This window comes from Strongylocentrotus purpuratus, unplaced genomic scaffold (genome assembly GCF_000002235.5).
Source record: "Strongylocentrotus purpuratus isolate Spur 01 unplaced genomic scaffold, Spur_5.0 spur5_scaffold_18, whole genome shotgun sequence".
In the NCBI taxonomy this organism is placed as follows: Eukaryota; Metazoa; Echinodermata; class Echinoidea; order Camarodonta; family Strongylocentrotidae; genus Strongylocentrotus; species Strongylocentrotus purpuratus.
The window spans coordinates 17,004,420-17,018,407 of record NW_022145603.1 but is presented as its reverse complement, the minus strand read 5'-3'; the positions used below and the strand labels follow the sequence as shown (position 1 = coordinate 17,018,407).

Genomic DNA, 13,988 nt, shown 5'->3' with positions numbered 1-13,988 from the left:
ATTGACAGGATGAAGAGGTTCATGTTAAAGCAGAAGTTCTTCTTTCAATAGATTACATGATTATGCAAATGAATGAATATACATGTATGAATGATTTATTGACAGGATGAAGAGGTTCAAGATAAAGCAGAGGTTCTTCTTTCAGCATCTATTCTAACTCAACTAGCCTCCAGTAACTGGAAAGAAAGGTTGGCTGCAATGGAAGAATTCACCAAGGCAAGTTCACGTTTCAAGTTTTATTTGTTTCACATTTTACAAAAGAATTCACAAAATTGACAAAGTTGGAACATAATATGAAATATACTAAAAGTGTCACATCATATAAGTAATTCTTTGAAAAGATGTTGAAATTAATTGTATTGAATAGAAGGTTATAGTATAGGGTGAAATGTGAGGAACCTATTAAAAAGCTCAGCTTGTAGATTATAGGTTCCCATAAATAAAACTAACATTTGATTGAAGTGGTTGTAATGGTGAAGGACGTAACAATAATAATAGGTGGGCAAGAAGGCCTTGACATCAGATGATATACAACGTGAAACGAGCAAAAATAGCAAAAAATAGCAAATACAGCAAACAAATTAATTTGTTACCAAAGAAATGACACGATAGTCACTTTAAAATAATGAGGTCATTAAACGAGGTCATTGAACGAGGTCACTCGAGCGAGGCAATAGACATGAACAATCATGATACAATAATGTATGCAAGTTATTTTAAAGATACTATGTCCCTTTTGCAGCCAACATCAAATTCTGTAGAGCTTTGCAGGAATTATGAATATGTCATGTATGTCCTATCTGTGAAATCTAAACGTTAGCAGTGTCCTAGTATTCAATTATGCAAGGAAACCTGATTACTTGCTAGACTTCCGTCAGACACTATTGATTGACAGACTGACTTCTTTTTTCTTTCGTAATAACATACATATGTACCTAAAATGAGCTGTAAAAGGTACATGAGCATTTGTCTACATCAATAACCCACTGCTTGTAATAGCCAAACTTAAACTGATTAAATCTTTGTGCAACACAAAGTCCACCCTGATAACTATCTGGTATTAATAAAAGCAGAAAAACAAGAGAAACAAATTAGCCCAAGTTTGAGCAATATCCGACTAAAAAGGGTCTGAAAATTAGACCCTTAGGTGATTGCAATCACTTATGTTGATTCAACAACTAATGGTTGTTACTTTCCCACTAAAAGCCATTTTCATACCCTTTTGTTTTGAGGGAAGTTCTAACAAATATAGTCTTTCAAATGCCGTTGGAATTTAACCTTATATTAAAAGTAATCTTTAGCATCTGTCTTTTGATTCTTTTTAACTTTTCAGAAAGTTGAGAACATGGAGAAGAATGATATCAATGCTCAAGTGTTTGTCAGAGTTCTTGCCAAGAAACCCGGCTTTAAAGAAGCCAATTTTCAGGTAAGTAAAGTGCTTATATGTTATCTATATGAGGCTAAAGAACATGAACATCATTTTGACTTGTACAATTTCACCCTTACTTGACATTTCAAAAATCTAGTCATTAGCATATTCATGAACATTTTATCCTCGGAACATTTACTCATGATAATAATATGCCGTTCTTGTATAGCGCATATCACATTATGATATAACCTCTCTTTGCGCTTTCAAAGGACTTTGGATGTCATTACTAGTGTTCCCCAATAGACTGTAGTGTTATGAAAACCGTTAGGAAAACGCAAAATTTGATTTCGATTTCCAATCATAAATATCTTGATAATCAGACAGGCGATCGGCTTGTAAAAGTATCATTGCAGCATGAGCTAAATCCAGGATTTTGTTTTAGAATCTGAGACAAAGTTACCCAATCCCTTTAATACAAGTACAGTACAATACCAGAGGGGTGTTTCACAAAGATCCTAACTGAACTCTAAGTTGGACTTTAACATTATGGAGAGCCATTTGTATCCTCAAAATTAAATATATTCCAAAGCAAAAAGTATTTTAGATTGTTATGAATTCCACATCAAAGACATGAAATATCTCCTTGGTATTTAAAAATCTGAATCATTAGAATCAACATTTTATGCCTTTTAAAATAACTTTTACAAAATATTTTCAAAGATGCTAATGGCTTTCCATAAATGTTAAGTCCAACTTACAGTTAAGTTCAATTTAACATCATTGTGAAACACCCCCAGTCCTGCAAGATAATTTGATCTTATTGATGTTGTTACACCACCAGGTGATGAATGCTAAGATAGCTCTGGTAGGCTTCCTAGCAGAGAAAGCAAGGTTCTCACGCCGATGTGCTCAGGTCGTCATAGCACCTCTCATTGACAAGATCGGTGACACCAAGTCGGGGTCAAAGGTCAAGGAATCATTGACGGCGGTCGCCGAGGCCTGTCAGCTGGGATACATAGCCGAAGAGGTGAAGCAACCGTCTAATTTAGACCATTTTACATGCTAATCAATTTTTTCTGTCTGTAAACTCAAAATGCAACTTAAAGGGTAATTACTAGCTTGAGTTTGGTAATAATTACTTAACATTGTCGGTTAGTGCTTGTATGATAAAAGATATTGAGTAAAGGAAAATCATTTGATCTTTCGTTTGATATTTTATTTGAAGTCCAGATCAGAGGTTCTTGATTAATTCGTCAGGCAGGCCGGAAATATTTCTGAAATTCTCTTGAGGTGAAAAAATACAGAAGCTTTTGAGTGTCATCATGAATATTAACAGCTTTCTGTAACACCTGATTGGCATTTCAGTTCAATTCACTTTTAAGACAATGAAATTCCATCTTATAACACATGTTCAAAATACTAAATAAAAACATGCAATTCCATATCAACAAATATTGTTTGAAATTACTGCTAAAGCCGGGGAAATAAAATGATTGCGGGGGCCCTCAGGGAGAACTGGATAAACAAGATGTATTATTGTTATTATTATTATTATTATCATAGTTTGTTTTGCTCTTTTGTAGACGAAAACATATGCCTTTGAGAAGCAGAAGAACCCTAAGAACTATTATTGTTATTATTATTATTATCATAGTTTGTTTTGCTCTTTTGTAGACGATAACATATGCCTTTGAGAAGCAGAAGAATCCCAAGAACCAAGCAGAGCTACTTAATTGGTTTGCACAAGCTATACAGGAGTTTGGCTTCTCAACGTAAGTCCAGGACCCCATTTCACAAAACTTGTCATCAGTGACAAATGACAGTTTTGGTTATAAGCTACTGAAAACCTTGCTTCTGATTGGTTATCAGTAGATTTGTCACTGATATTTGTTGTTTGTCATTGAAAAAAGGCTTTGTGAAACAGCCTCCAGAAAAACAGATTAGCAGTAGGATATTCACGTAGCTGCCAACCATTCCATTTTTGGAGGAATGATTCCTATTTTTGGGGTCTTCAAGCTATTTTTTGTACCCTAGATTCCTCTTTTTTCTGGAATATTCTGTGTGAAAAGGATACAAAATAGATTGTATTTCTAATTTTGCTATGAGAGATTCCTAATTTTTGCTGTGAAAGTTTGGTAGGTATGTATAAATTAACATATTTGGGAACAACAATATCTTGATTTTTAGGCCCGTATTCTAATGAATCTAAACTTTAAAGCTTTAGTCCAAAATCAAGTTGAACATAGGAAGTTCATTTGAGGTTTAAGTTTTCCTTTTTAATGCCTCCGTTAGGAAGAAGCCAGAGGCATTATGTTTTGGGGTTGTTTTAGGGACAGAATATTGTTATAACTACATGTTCATAAAACATCCGATCTAAGCCTAAGTAGATATATTACCAATAAGTGAAGATTATCCAATATATTGAAATCTTAAAGGTGGTCAGTAAAATAATGGACAAATTGCTTAGACTCGGCAAAGTTTAAAGTAGCATTTCTTCTGAAATCTCCTAAAGTCCACCCTCTGCCACCATGACCTCCAGTTTAAATTTCACTAGGAATCTTTTGGAGGAACAACAACCAAGTACCAAGACTTGCCCATTCATGTACATGCAAGAATTGAACATGATTATTTATTATTGCTTCTCAGGGTGACCCCTAAGAAAGTGATTGCGTTCCTCAAGACAGCAGTGGCAGCGGTCAACCCTCAGGTCAGAACGGCAGCCATCAGTCTGCTGGGCGTGATGTACATGTACATGGGAGCTAATCTACGGATGCTGTTTGACGGAGAGAAGGCTGCCCTCTTGGTCACCATTGATGCAGAGATTGAGAAGGTGAGACCAGGGGTGTTTCACAAAGATCTTAAGTTGAACTTATCTCTAAGTTGGACTTAAAAATTATGGAAAGCTGTTAGCATCTTTGAAAATATGAAACGTTAGTCTGAGATCTTGCTTAAAGCATGTATACATGTACATGTAAAACCCAAACTAACAGCCGTATGAAATCTTAAGGGAAATTTGTCATATTCATCTATACACATCTCTCCTTTGTGACTGCACTCTAGGTTTCTGGGCAGAAAGCTCCTGCTCCGTTCCGAGGGATCGCATCTAAGAAAGACGACAAGGGCGACGTTGATGAGGATGATGAAGAGGAGGAGGATGAAGATGTAGGAGGAGGAGGAGCAATGAATATGGCAGATCTCATCCCAAGGACTGACATCTCAGGTCAGATCACGACAGAACTCGTTGCTGAGATGGGAGATACCAAATGGAAGATCAGGGGTGAAGCCTTAGAAAAGGTAACTAACATATTGTTAATTCTAAATATATTACTCATCGTGGATATAGTATCGAAAATAATATCGCTAGTGACATTCGTTTGTCTCGCAATGTATGGTCAACAAGGGATCTGAAAGATCACGACGTTTCGTGTGCCGCTGCAAGCGTCCTTTATACTCTACGGATGGACCGGGTGGACCGGCGGTCAAATAATTAGAACAATAACGGACAAAGCCTATTGGTCGAAGCACAAGGTTGCTCAACCAATCAATGGGCCGCTGGCTCGATGCGGGCCGGCTGGACAGGGAGTGTCATGGTGACATATCGTACGCATCCAAAATCGGCAAACGAAACGTTGTGATCTTTTAGATCCCTTGTTGACCATATATTGCGAGACAAACGAATGTCACTAGCGATATTATTTTCGATACTATATCAGCAATGAGTAATAAATTTAGCATTAACATATCGTTGTTGCTATGCCGATGATTTCCTTTTCTTTCTCTGCTTAATATTCCTTTTAAAAGCTACTTTACACTTGTGCTCACTTTGTGTGTCACAGGTCTTGTATAGTCTAAAAATCCAGTCTTAGTTACATTTGATTTGTGCAGAATAATTGATGTGTTGTTGTTGTTATTGTTCTTCTTCCTGTTCTTATTCTTCTCTTCCTCCTTGTCCTTATCATCCTTATTCTTTATCTTCTTCCTCTCCTCCTTTTTCTTCTTTTTCTTCCTTTTCTTCCTTTTCTTCTTCTACTTCTTCTATCTGTGAAACAACGCCTGGCTGGAAAGATCCCCAGGGAGTGAAGAATGTGCATACATTGTGTGCGGGAAAGCCTGAACAAATGGAACTGGGGTAATAATATATCTGTAAAGACATCGTTGATGTATTTTAGCCCTATATAAACATGGAATATTAATAATATGTTATTATTATTGATTGTGGTAGGTAACTGGGATCTTGAAGGAAGCTAAATTCATCACACCCAACCTAGGTGATCTACCTACTGCACTGAAAGGAAGACTAGGAGATTCCAACAAAAACTTGGTAAGACTTGCTTGTTTATGATAATGATGATGATGATGATTAAAGAGAAAGTTGAGTTCTGGTCATGAGATTGCATTGTGAGAGAATCGGTGTAGAATCGATCAGAAAAGGTTAATCATCTAGCATATAAGTAACTGGTCTTTATCTTTAATATTGGAGCGCTTTGAGCACATTGCAGGGTGGATATGTGCGCTATATAAATATCCAATATTATTATCATTGCTATTATTATTTAAGGAAATATTAAAAATATGAACCAAAGGATCAATAATATAATGTATTACTTGTTTCAGTAAACTATTACTCAAATTATCATATCCACATGCGTTACTTTTCTTCAATGACTTAGGGATTTGTATAAGTTCATGTACAGAAATTGGAATAGAAAACATAGAGTTAGGAAAATATTCATGAAGATGTTGATTAAAAATTGGTACCAGGAGTAGATGATGATAATGTTTCAGCCGCGTCCGCGTTAGAGATTAAGTGAAGATATATGGATCCCAATTTATACTAGAAACCGTTGAATGTTTTGGCATTTTACATCTGAAATGATCAGAGCCAGGGAATCCATAACGCGTATTAGTTTTCAATTTGGAGTTGGGCTTAGTTTTATCCATTTTCCAGGAACACGTTCAATCTCACTTGCTAATGATCAGTAAAGATTAAATAACCCTGCTCAAATAAATTGCTAATTGAGGCAAGAATAGGAGGTAAAATAGGATTACCAGTTCCGGCAATGATAAAAGTAAAAAACATCCATGCATATTCAATTCAATTCAAATGAGGTTTTATTCAAGACTTGTCAAAAAGTCCAAAGACTAAAAATGCAAGTTGACATCAAACATACAATCATATAAAAAAAAGCATTCAAAAACGTATATATAACTATCAAGAAAACATAGCAAATGAGAACAAATATGTAAAAATGAATAAATGTTTACATCAAAATATTAAAGCAGTAACAAAAAACAAAAAAAAAGATACAAAGAAATACAAGGGGCTTGAAAATGTTTCTAAGTGGGAAAATAACAACTATTAGTTGCAAAATCGACTTAAGTGATACCAATACAGTAAGTAATAGGGCTCTTGAACTGGCTATTAAAAGTTGCCACTGTAGGTGCAGACACAACTTTGTCCGGTAGCTTATTCCATGGTTGGACCACTCTGTTAGAATAAAAGTGGCCAGCCAGTTGTGTTCTGGGATATCTTTGATACAGGTTTTTGAATTGCTCTCTTTGATAATTTTGGTCCTTGAGTTATTATGAAATATCAATCTCGGCATCTGTCCGTCTCGAAAGACAATAGAATATTGTGCTAGTTGTACTAGTCAGTTTCTTGGTGCGCAGCTCCTGCTGTGACTGAACAGTCCAATCCTAGAGAGGCAGGTCCTGTTGCAGTTGCTGCAGACAAAAGTCATTTGTGGCTGTGCTGTTGAAGCCGTAGCTAGCTGCTGTCTTCGTTGTCTTTTCTCCTCCCACTGTTCTACTCTTCCCTGTTTGTTTTCCAGGCGCAAACAACGGCAAACATACTGGCGACGATAGCGGCAGCCCTAGGCCCTGCCTCGAAGCAACATGTGAAGAACTTTGCAGCTGGACTCCTGTTACTCTGTGGGGATAGCAAGGTATTTTTTATTTGTTTATTTCTGATATTTAGACAGGGTAACTCATTATCACCAGTAATGGTGGTCTTCCATGAGGTCCTGTTGAACATAATGAGGTACATTATAGATTAACAAATATATATATGATATTTATTTATTTATTTATTTATTTTATTTCCAGGCAAGATGATAACATAAAAAAACATCACAAGGTTGACAAATGATATAACATAAACATAATGATATTTAGCACCAGCCAATGCCTGAGGATCACCTAAAAGAATTTAAAACTTCTGTCTAGAACATAAATTCATAACGGCAATAAACAATAATATGTATAAACATATACACAAAGTATTTGGTATCCTCATTATAAAAGTTTTTTTTGCTTTGCTTTGCTTTTCGTTCAAGAAAAGCTTGATGCTTTTGCTTCATAATAGACAAATATCATTTCAATCTTCTTCAAACTCGCTCAGTTCAACCATTGCTATTTATTAAACAAACAGAGAGGAGAAATTTACACTAACAATCATTATCAAAGATTCATCGAATGATCATGAAACTTACAAGAAAATGAATAATAATAATAATGTTTTATTTACCCGGGGTAGCCACTTCAGTTATGAAACTGCTCTTGATCTTCCAGCAGGCCCTGCATAACATAATATGTTATTACTACCCTTCTCCAATCTAATATGCTGAGCGCCTAGCTAGAAGGCAGAAGGCAGTCTTTGGTATGACTCGGCCGGGGTTTGAACCCACGACCTCCCGTTCATGAGGCGGGCGCTCTAACCACTGAGCCACCAGAAAATTGTTTCTGATGAGATACAATGAACAAGTGCACTTCCTTTTGAAATGTGCATATATTACAAAAAACTTTAAAGGCTATAAGAACGAATTGCATAATCCTAAGTACATTATACTGTTGGATGAAATTTGCCATGAATTAAAACACTAATGTCTTTTATAGGTGCCAAACAGAGATGACTAGGAATGGAATTAGGATTGAATAATTTGAACATAACTTTTGTAGGATATATGCTGCAGTAGGTCTTAAAGGGAGTGGGTTGTCAGTTTCCATATGCAAAAGGCCAAAATTCGCTGTCACCAGACCTGGTGAAAATACCATTAATGGGTGTACAAGTCTGCACACGGCAAACCCGTAGTCTTATCAATAAATAACCTCTAGTCTCTCAGAGAGTCTTTGGGTGAGGGAAAAGTAATATAATGACTTTACCATATGGGGGAGCAAATGGAAAATGCAGAGCATTACATAAGGCCTGTTGGTCATAAAACTGAAGGCTAATCCTGGTGATTGATAACACCTGTTTATTGGGTAAACACCCGAATGGTGTCTAATTCCCCATAGGCCTGTTTTCACTAGCTCAAGATTGCCAAATGTCCCGCTATTTGAACTATCCTGATCGCAAACTATCCAGCTAATTTGCGTCTTCATCAGCCCGAAGTTGAATAGCGGGATATTTGGTTGGGATTGTCATCCCAAGATGTCTTGGGATAGTTTGCACAATATCCCACTATTTAGCAAAATATCCAGCTATTTGTTCCGGTGCGTCTTCACCAGCCCGAAGACTCGCAATATGCGCGAACGCTGAGCAATATATCTCGAGCTAATTTCTTAAGGTCAAGTTTCAAGTTTCGAGGTGGAAGCTCGAGCTGATGAAGACGCGATTTTTAACTTCGGGATTATTTCCCAAATCAGAAATACCGGGCTATTTGGCAATCTCGAGCTGATGAAGACGCGCTTCATGACAGCCCACTCCTCTGCGTCTTTAATTCCTAATTACTTTGATATCTTTTCAGCCATCTGTGCGAGCCGCTGCTACCGCCTCACTGACGGCATGGGAAGAGCAGACTGGACTAGCGCCCTTCATTGAAGATGAGATCCTAGTATCTGTCCTAGCCAAAGACAAACCTGTACTCAGGTCTGAGGTATGTTAAACTCACTCATTACGGAATACCGTAAATCTCCGTGTATAAGACGCACTTTTTTGCCGCCGACATGTTTTTTACTTTTTTTAAAGTTTTGATTTATGCCCTCCACCTGGCGCTATGCCTGGCAATGTCTCCCAGCTCAGTTATCGGTGTGTTGACTCACCACCCGGAAACTTGAACAACACTCAAATTTGTCTGTCATCTCGGTTTGAAAGTAATTTAATGTATCTCAATATGTAGTTTATAATAATAATTCCTCCAATTTTTCTTCTATTACATATGGCTTACCACAAGGTTCTATCCTAGAACCTCTACTGTTTTTAATTTAATTGAGGGTTTGTGGATTTAATTCATGGATGTTGCTTTCCTTGGGACCTAGTGATTGTAGGTATTTCATAAACCTGTTGTTAATGAATGAACTTGGAATCCAGTTTGCGTACATTACTTACTGCTATGGGCAGCTTATGGGTTGTTGAGAAAAACCTGTCTTTAAAACAGTATGCATAAAATTTTAATATGTTAGTAAACGGGTCAATTCATTTGTCTAATTTCCCTTTCATTGTACTCACTCTAGATCTTTGGTTGGTTAGAGACGCGGATGGGTAAATACCGCTCGTTACCGTCGGAGCTGTCTCAGTGTGTCCCTCACCTGCTGGCTGGTCTAGAGGATAGGAGCGCTGACGTGAGGAAGAATGCTACGGCTGTCCTTCCTCTCTTCATGATGCACCTCACCTATGAGAAGATGGTCAAGATGACCGGGAAGCTCAAGGTAATATACAAATCATTCATGTTTGCGTGTGCATTAGTGAATATGCACTGCACAAAAGGTTGATATCATTCAAGGCAAATGGCGGGCCCTGTGACTTTGTGATTCTTGGAATGATATATATCGGCTTCCCTCTTTTGGTGGCTACTGGCTTTTAATTATGTTATTACCCGGTCCACGAGTAGAGTATAAAAGACGCTTGCTTACAATATATTTCATCACCTGACGGCAGCGGCACACGAAACGTGATCTTTTAGATCCCTTGTCGACCATACATTGCGATTCAAACAAATGTTACTAGCGATACTATATCTAAATTATGTTATTATTCAATCCATGTTGTTGGTGTAACACCCATTATTGTATTGTGGATGTGAAAAGTTTACTTGCAAAGTGAAATAAAGTTGAATTGAATGGAAGTGAACTGACATTGAGGTCCAGGTTTTCCATAATTTATTTTCTATCAAAACAAAATTAAACTATGTGTGATGTGATAATTTTTCTTGCAAAGTGAAATAAAGTTGGATTTAATGGTAGTGAACTGAATATGAGGTCCATGTTTTCCATCAATTATTTTCTATGTGTTTTTCAACTTCAGGCATCATCGAAGGACCAGGTTGTAGGTATCATGGAGAAACAGCGTGCTAACATTCCTGCCAAGCCAGGCAAACCAGAGAAAGCTACCAAGGCTGCCAAGAAAGAGACATCCCGACCTTCTACGGCTGCTCCTACGGAAGAACCTGAATCGAAGAAAGAATCTGCTCCTACCAAACGACCAAAGACTGCTCCGGCTAAGGTATGTACAATCTCTTCTCATTTTGACTTTGTGGTTTTATTGTACGAGAGTCTGTGCTCAAATCGATTAGAAATTTGCCTCACAAGACTGGACCACCTACCGTAAATCTCCGTGCATAAGGCACACTTTTTTTCCGTCGGGAAAGTCGGGGGTGCGCCTTATACATGTCATAATAAAATGAACGTATTTCCGAACGCTGATATAAGACGCGATTTGATCTGATTTTAAACAAAAAAGCATAAAAAAGCAAAAAAAGCCCCCCCCCCCCAAAAAAAAAAATAGGTGTGCGCCTTTCATATACACAGAGATTTACGGTAAGTTATAAACTATTCTTATGACTCAACGGTGTACTGACCTTGTACAGAAGTTTGATCCATTTTTAACATTTCCTCTGACGCATTCAGACATGGGGTGGTAGACCGCGTTAAAAATGTGCTGTTGCAAAATTAAGAGAGAAAAATGCAGCACACTTCAATTTTCTAAATCTTATAGCACATAGTTCAGCAAGTAGGCACATCAATGGCTATTTGATATTGTGCACAGCTTGCTCCCCCCAAAAAGAAAAGAAAGATGGTGCTTCGAATCTCACTCTACATTCAAAAAAGCTTTTTCTTTTCTTCCTCTGATTGCTCTGAATATTTTAGTAATGTTCAATGTAATTGTTTTTACTCTTGTCATTGTAAGCTGTTCACTTTCATGGTAGTGTTTCGCATACACTATCCTCTAGTATGTTTGCCTTGGTTGCATTCCCCCTTAAAGAAAAAAAAAATCCTTTCCTCTTCCTCTCTGCCTCTATACTTTCTCCCAATTATCCTACAACCTTTGAATGTTGCATATTGTCTCTGTATTGTTTTTGTTGATGTTGAGTTACCCCTGTGAATATCATATTTATCTTTATTATGTACCTATTCTCCCTCTCCCATTCTTGTGAAGATGCTAATGCTTTCCCTCTTTCCCTTCTCTATATCTTCCTACTTTCTCCTAAACTATTTCTTAATGTTCTATAAACGATTGCTTTGTTTTGTTGATGCTGTGTTATCTCTGTGACTGTAATATTCACCTCTTTTTCTTTATTCTGCTCCTATTCTCCCCTTTCCATCAAAACTTTTGCCGATGAAACACTTTGACCTTTGAACTTTAGCCAGTGCAAAATGACACTGGATCCACCAGTAGCCTGTCCAGCTCTGCCAGTGCCCCACCAAGCGAGGGCGCTTCATCGAAGGGCAAGGCAGGCAAAGGGGCGTCGGCCAAGGGAAAGGTATACAAATGCTTGGTACTCCGTGGGCATGCCTCATCAGGCATACTAACACTACTGACAAGCATGCTCTTCTTAACCCATCAATAAAATACGATTTTCTAAAAAAAGAAGGAATTTTTTAAATTTTTTTATTTTGTGTGTGTGCCATTTTAAATGGCAAAATGCCGATTTTGTCCTGTAAAATATCCTACAAGCATCTCACATCGGCAATTAGGTCTGCAATAAAGCACCTTATTCCAAGAGGAGGTGCCGTGGTATAGTGTTTCGTCACTTGACTATCACGCCAGGGGTTGAGGGTTCCAATCCCAGTCTGTCACTAGTGTCCTCTGGCAAGGCCTTAATCCATATAGTGTCACGGTGTAGTGGTTCAGTCACTTGACTCTCGGTCCAAGGGTTTAGGGTTCCAATCCCAGCCTGGCACTAGTGTCCTCTGGCAAGACCTTAATCCATATAGTGTCATGGTGTAGTGGTTCAGTCACTTGACTCTCGGTCCAAGGGTTTAGGGTTCCAATCCCAGCCTGGCACTAGTGTCCTCTGGCAACCTTAATCCATATAGTGTCACTGTGTAGTGGTTCAGTCACTTGACTCTCAGTCCAAGGGTTTAGGGTTCCAATCCCAGCCTGGCACTAGTGTCCTCTGGCAAGACCTTAATCCATATAGTGTCACGGTGTAGTGGTTCAGTCACTTGACTCTCGGTCCAAGGGTTTAGGGTTCCAATCCCAGCCTGGCACTAGAGTCCTCTGGCAAGACCTTAATCCATATAGTGTCACGGTGTAGTGGTTCAGTCACCTGACTCTCAGTCCAAGGGTTTAGGGTTCCAATCCCAGCCTGGCACTAGTGTCCTCTGGCAAGACCTTAATCCATATAGTGTCACTGTGTAGTGGTTCAGTCACTTGACTCTCAGTCCAAGGGTTTAGGGTTCCAATCCCAGCCTGGCACTAGTGTCCTCTGGCAAGACCTTAATCCATATAGTGTCACTGTGTAGTGGTTCAGTCACTTGACTCTCGGTCCAAGGGTTTAGGGTTCCAATCCCAGCCTGGCACTAGTGTCCTCTGGCAAGACCTTAATCCATATAGTGTCACTGTGTAGTGGTTCAGTCACTTGACTCTCAGTCCAAGGGTTTAGGGTTCCAATCCCAGCCTGGCACTAGTGTCCTCTGGCAAGACCTTAATCCATATAGTGTCACTGTGTAGTGGTTCAGTCACTTGACTCTCGGTCCAAGGGTTTAGGGTTCCAATCCCAGCCTGGCACTAGTGTCCTCTGGCAAGACCTTAATCCATATAGTGTCACTGTGTAGTGGTTCAGTCACTTGACTCTCAGTCCAAGGGTTTAGGGTTCCAATCCCAGCCTGGCACTAGTGTCCTCTGGCAAGACCTTAATCCATATAGTGTCACTGTGTAGTGGTTCAGTCACTTGACTCTCGGTCCAAGGGTTTAGGGTTCCAATCCCAGCCTGGCACTAGTGTCCTCTGGCAACCTTAATCCATATAGTGTCACTGTGTAGTGGTTCAGTCACTTGACTCTCAGTCCAAGGGTTTAGGGTTCCAATCCCAGCCTGGCACTAGTGTCCTCTGGCAAGACCTTAATCCATATAGTGTCATGGTGTAGTGGTTCAGTCACCTGACTCTCAGTCCAAGGGTTTAGGGTTCCAATCCCAGCCTGGCACTAGTGTCCTCTGGCAAGACCTTAATCCACATTTTCCACTCTCCATGCAGGTGGATAAAGCAAACATTATTATTGTTATTTTTCACTTTTGTGATGTTAAAACTTCATTAATGTGTGTTAAGCTGTGATAAACTCTAAAGCCTTCTTTTAGGTGGCATGATTATTATCATTTGCTCTAGCTCCTAACCATTACGAGCCAGAGCAAATAGCACTGAGTTCCTATAGGAAATATTTTTATTCAGATGGTCATATCTT

The 13,988-nt window shown here is 38.6% G+C and overlaps 1 protein-coding gene across 4 annotated transcripts in view; it reads left to right on the top strand.

Annotated features, from left to right (window-relative positions):
* Positions 1–13,988, top strand: part of LOC585583 (cytoskeleton-associated protein 5) — a 70,448-nt gene that overhangs the window by 29,248 nt on the left and 27,212 nt on the right. For 3 of the 4 annotated variants that reach the window (XM_030989305.1, XM_030989306.1, XM_030989304.1), the window contains exons 15-26: positions 106–216; positions 1,334–1,426; positions 2,214–2,399; positions 3,047–3,144; positions 4,019–4,202; positions 4,433–4,666; positions 5,595–5,693; positions 7,204–7,317; positions 9,118–9,246; positions 9,824–10,018; positions 10,614–10,811; positions 11,953–12,069. In XM_030989305.1, coding sequence (XP_030845165.1) covers positions 106–216; positions 1,334–1,426; positions 2,214–2,399; positions 3,047–3,144; positions 4,019–4,202; positions 4,433–4,666; positions 5,595–5,693; positions 7,204–7,317; positions 9,118–9,246; positions 9,824–10,018; positions 10,614–10,811; positions 11,953–12,069 — 1,758 coding nt within the window. The remainder of the gene's footprint in view (positions 1–105; positions 217–1,333; positions 1,427–2,213; positions 2,400–3,046; positions 3,145–4,018; positions 4,203–4,432; positions 4,667–5,594; positions 5,694–7,203; positions 7,318–9,117; positions 9,247–9,823; positions 10,019–10,613; positions 10,812–11,952; positions 12,070–13,988) is intronic. The other variant, XM_030989307.1, reaches the window with a different exon arrangement.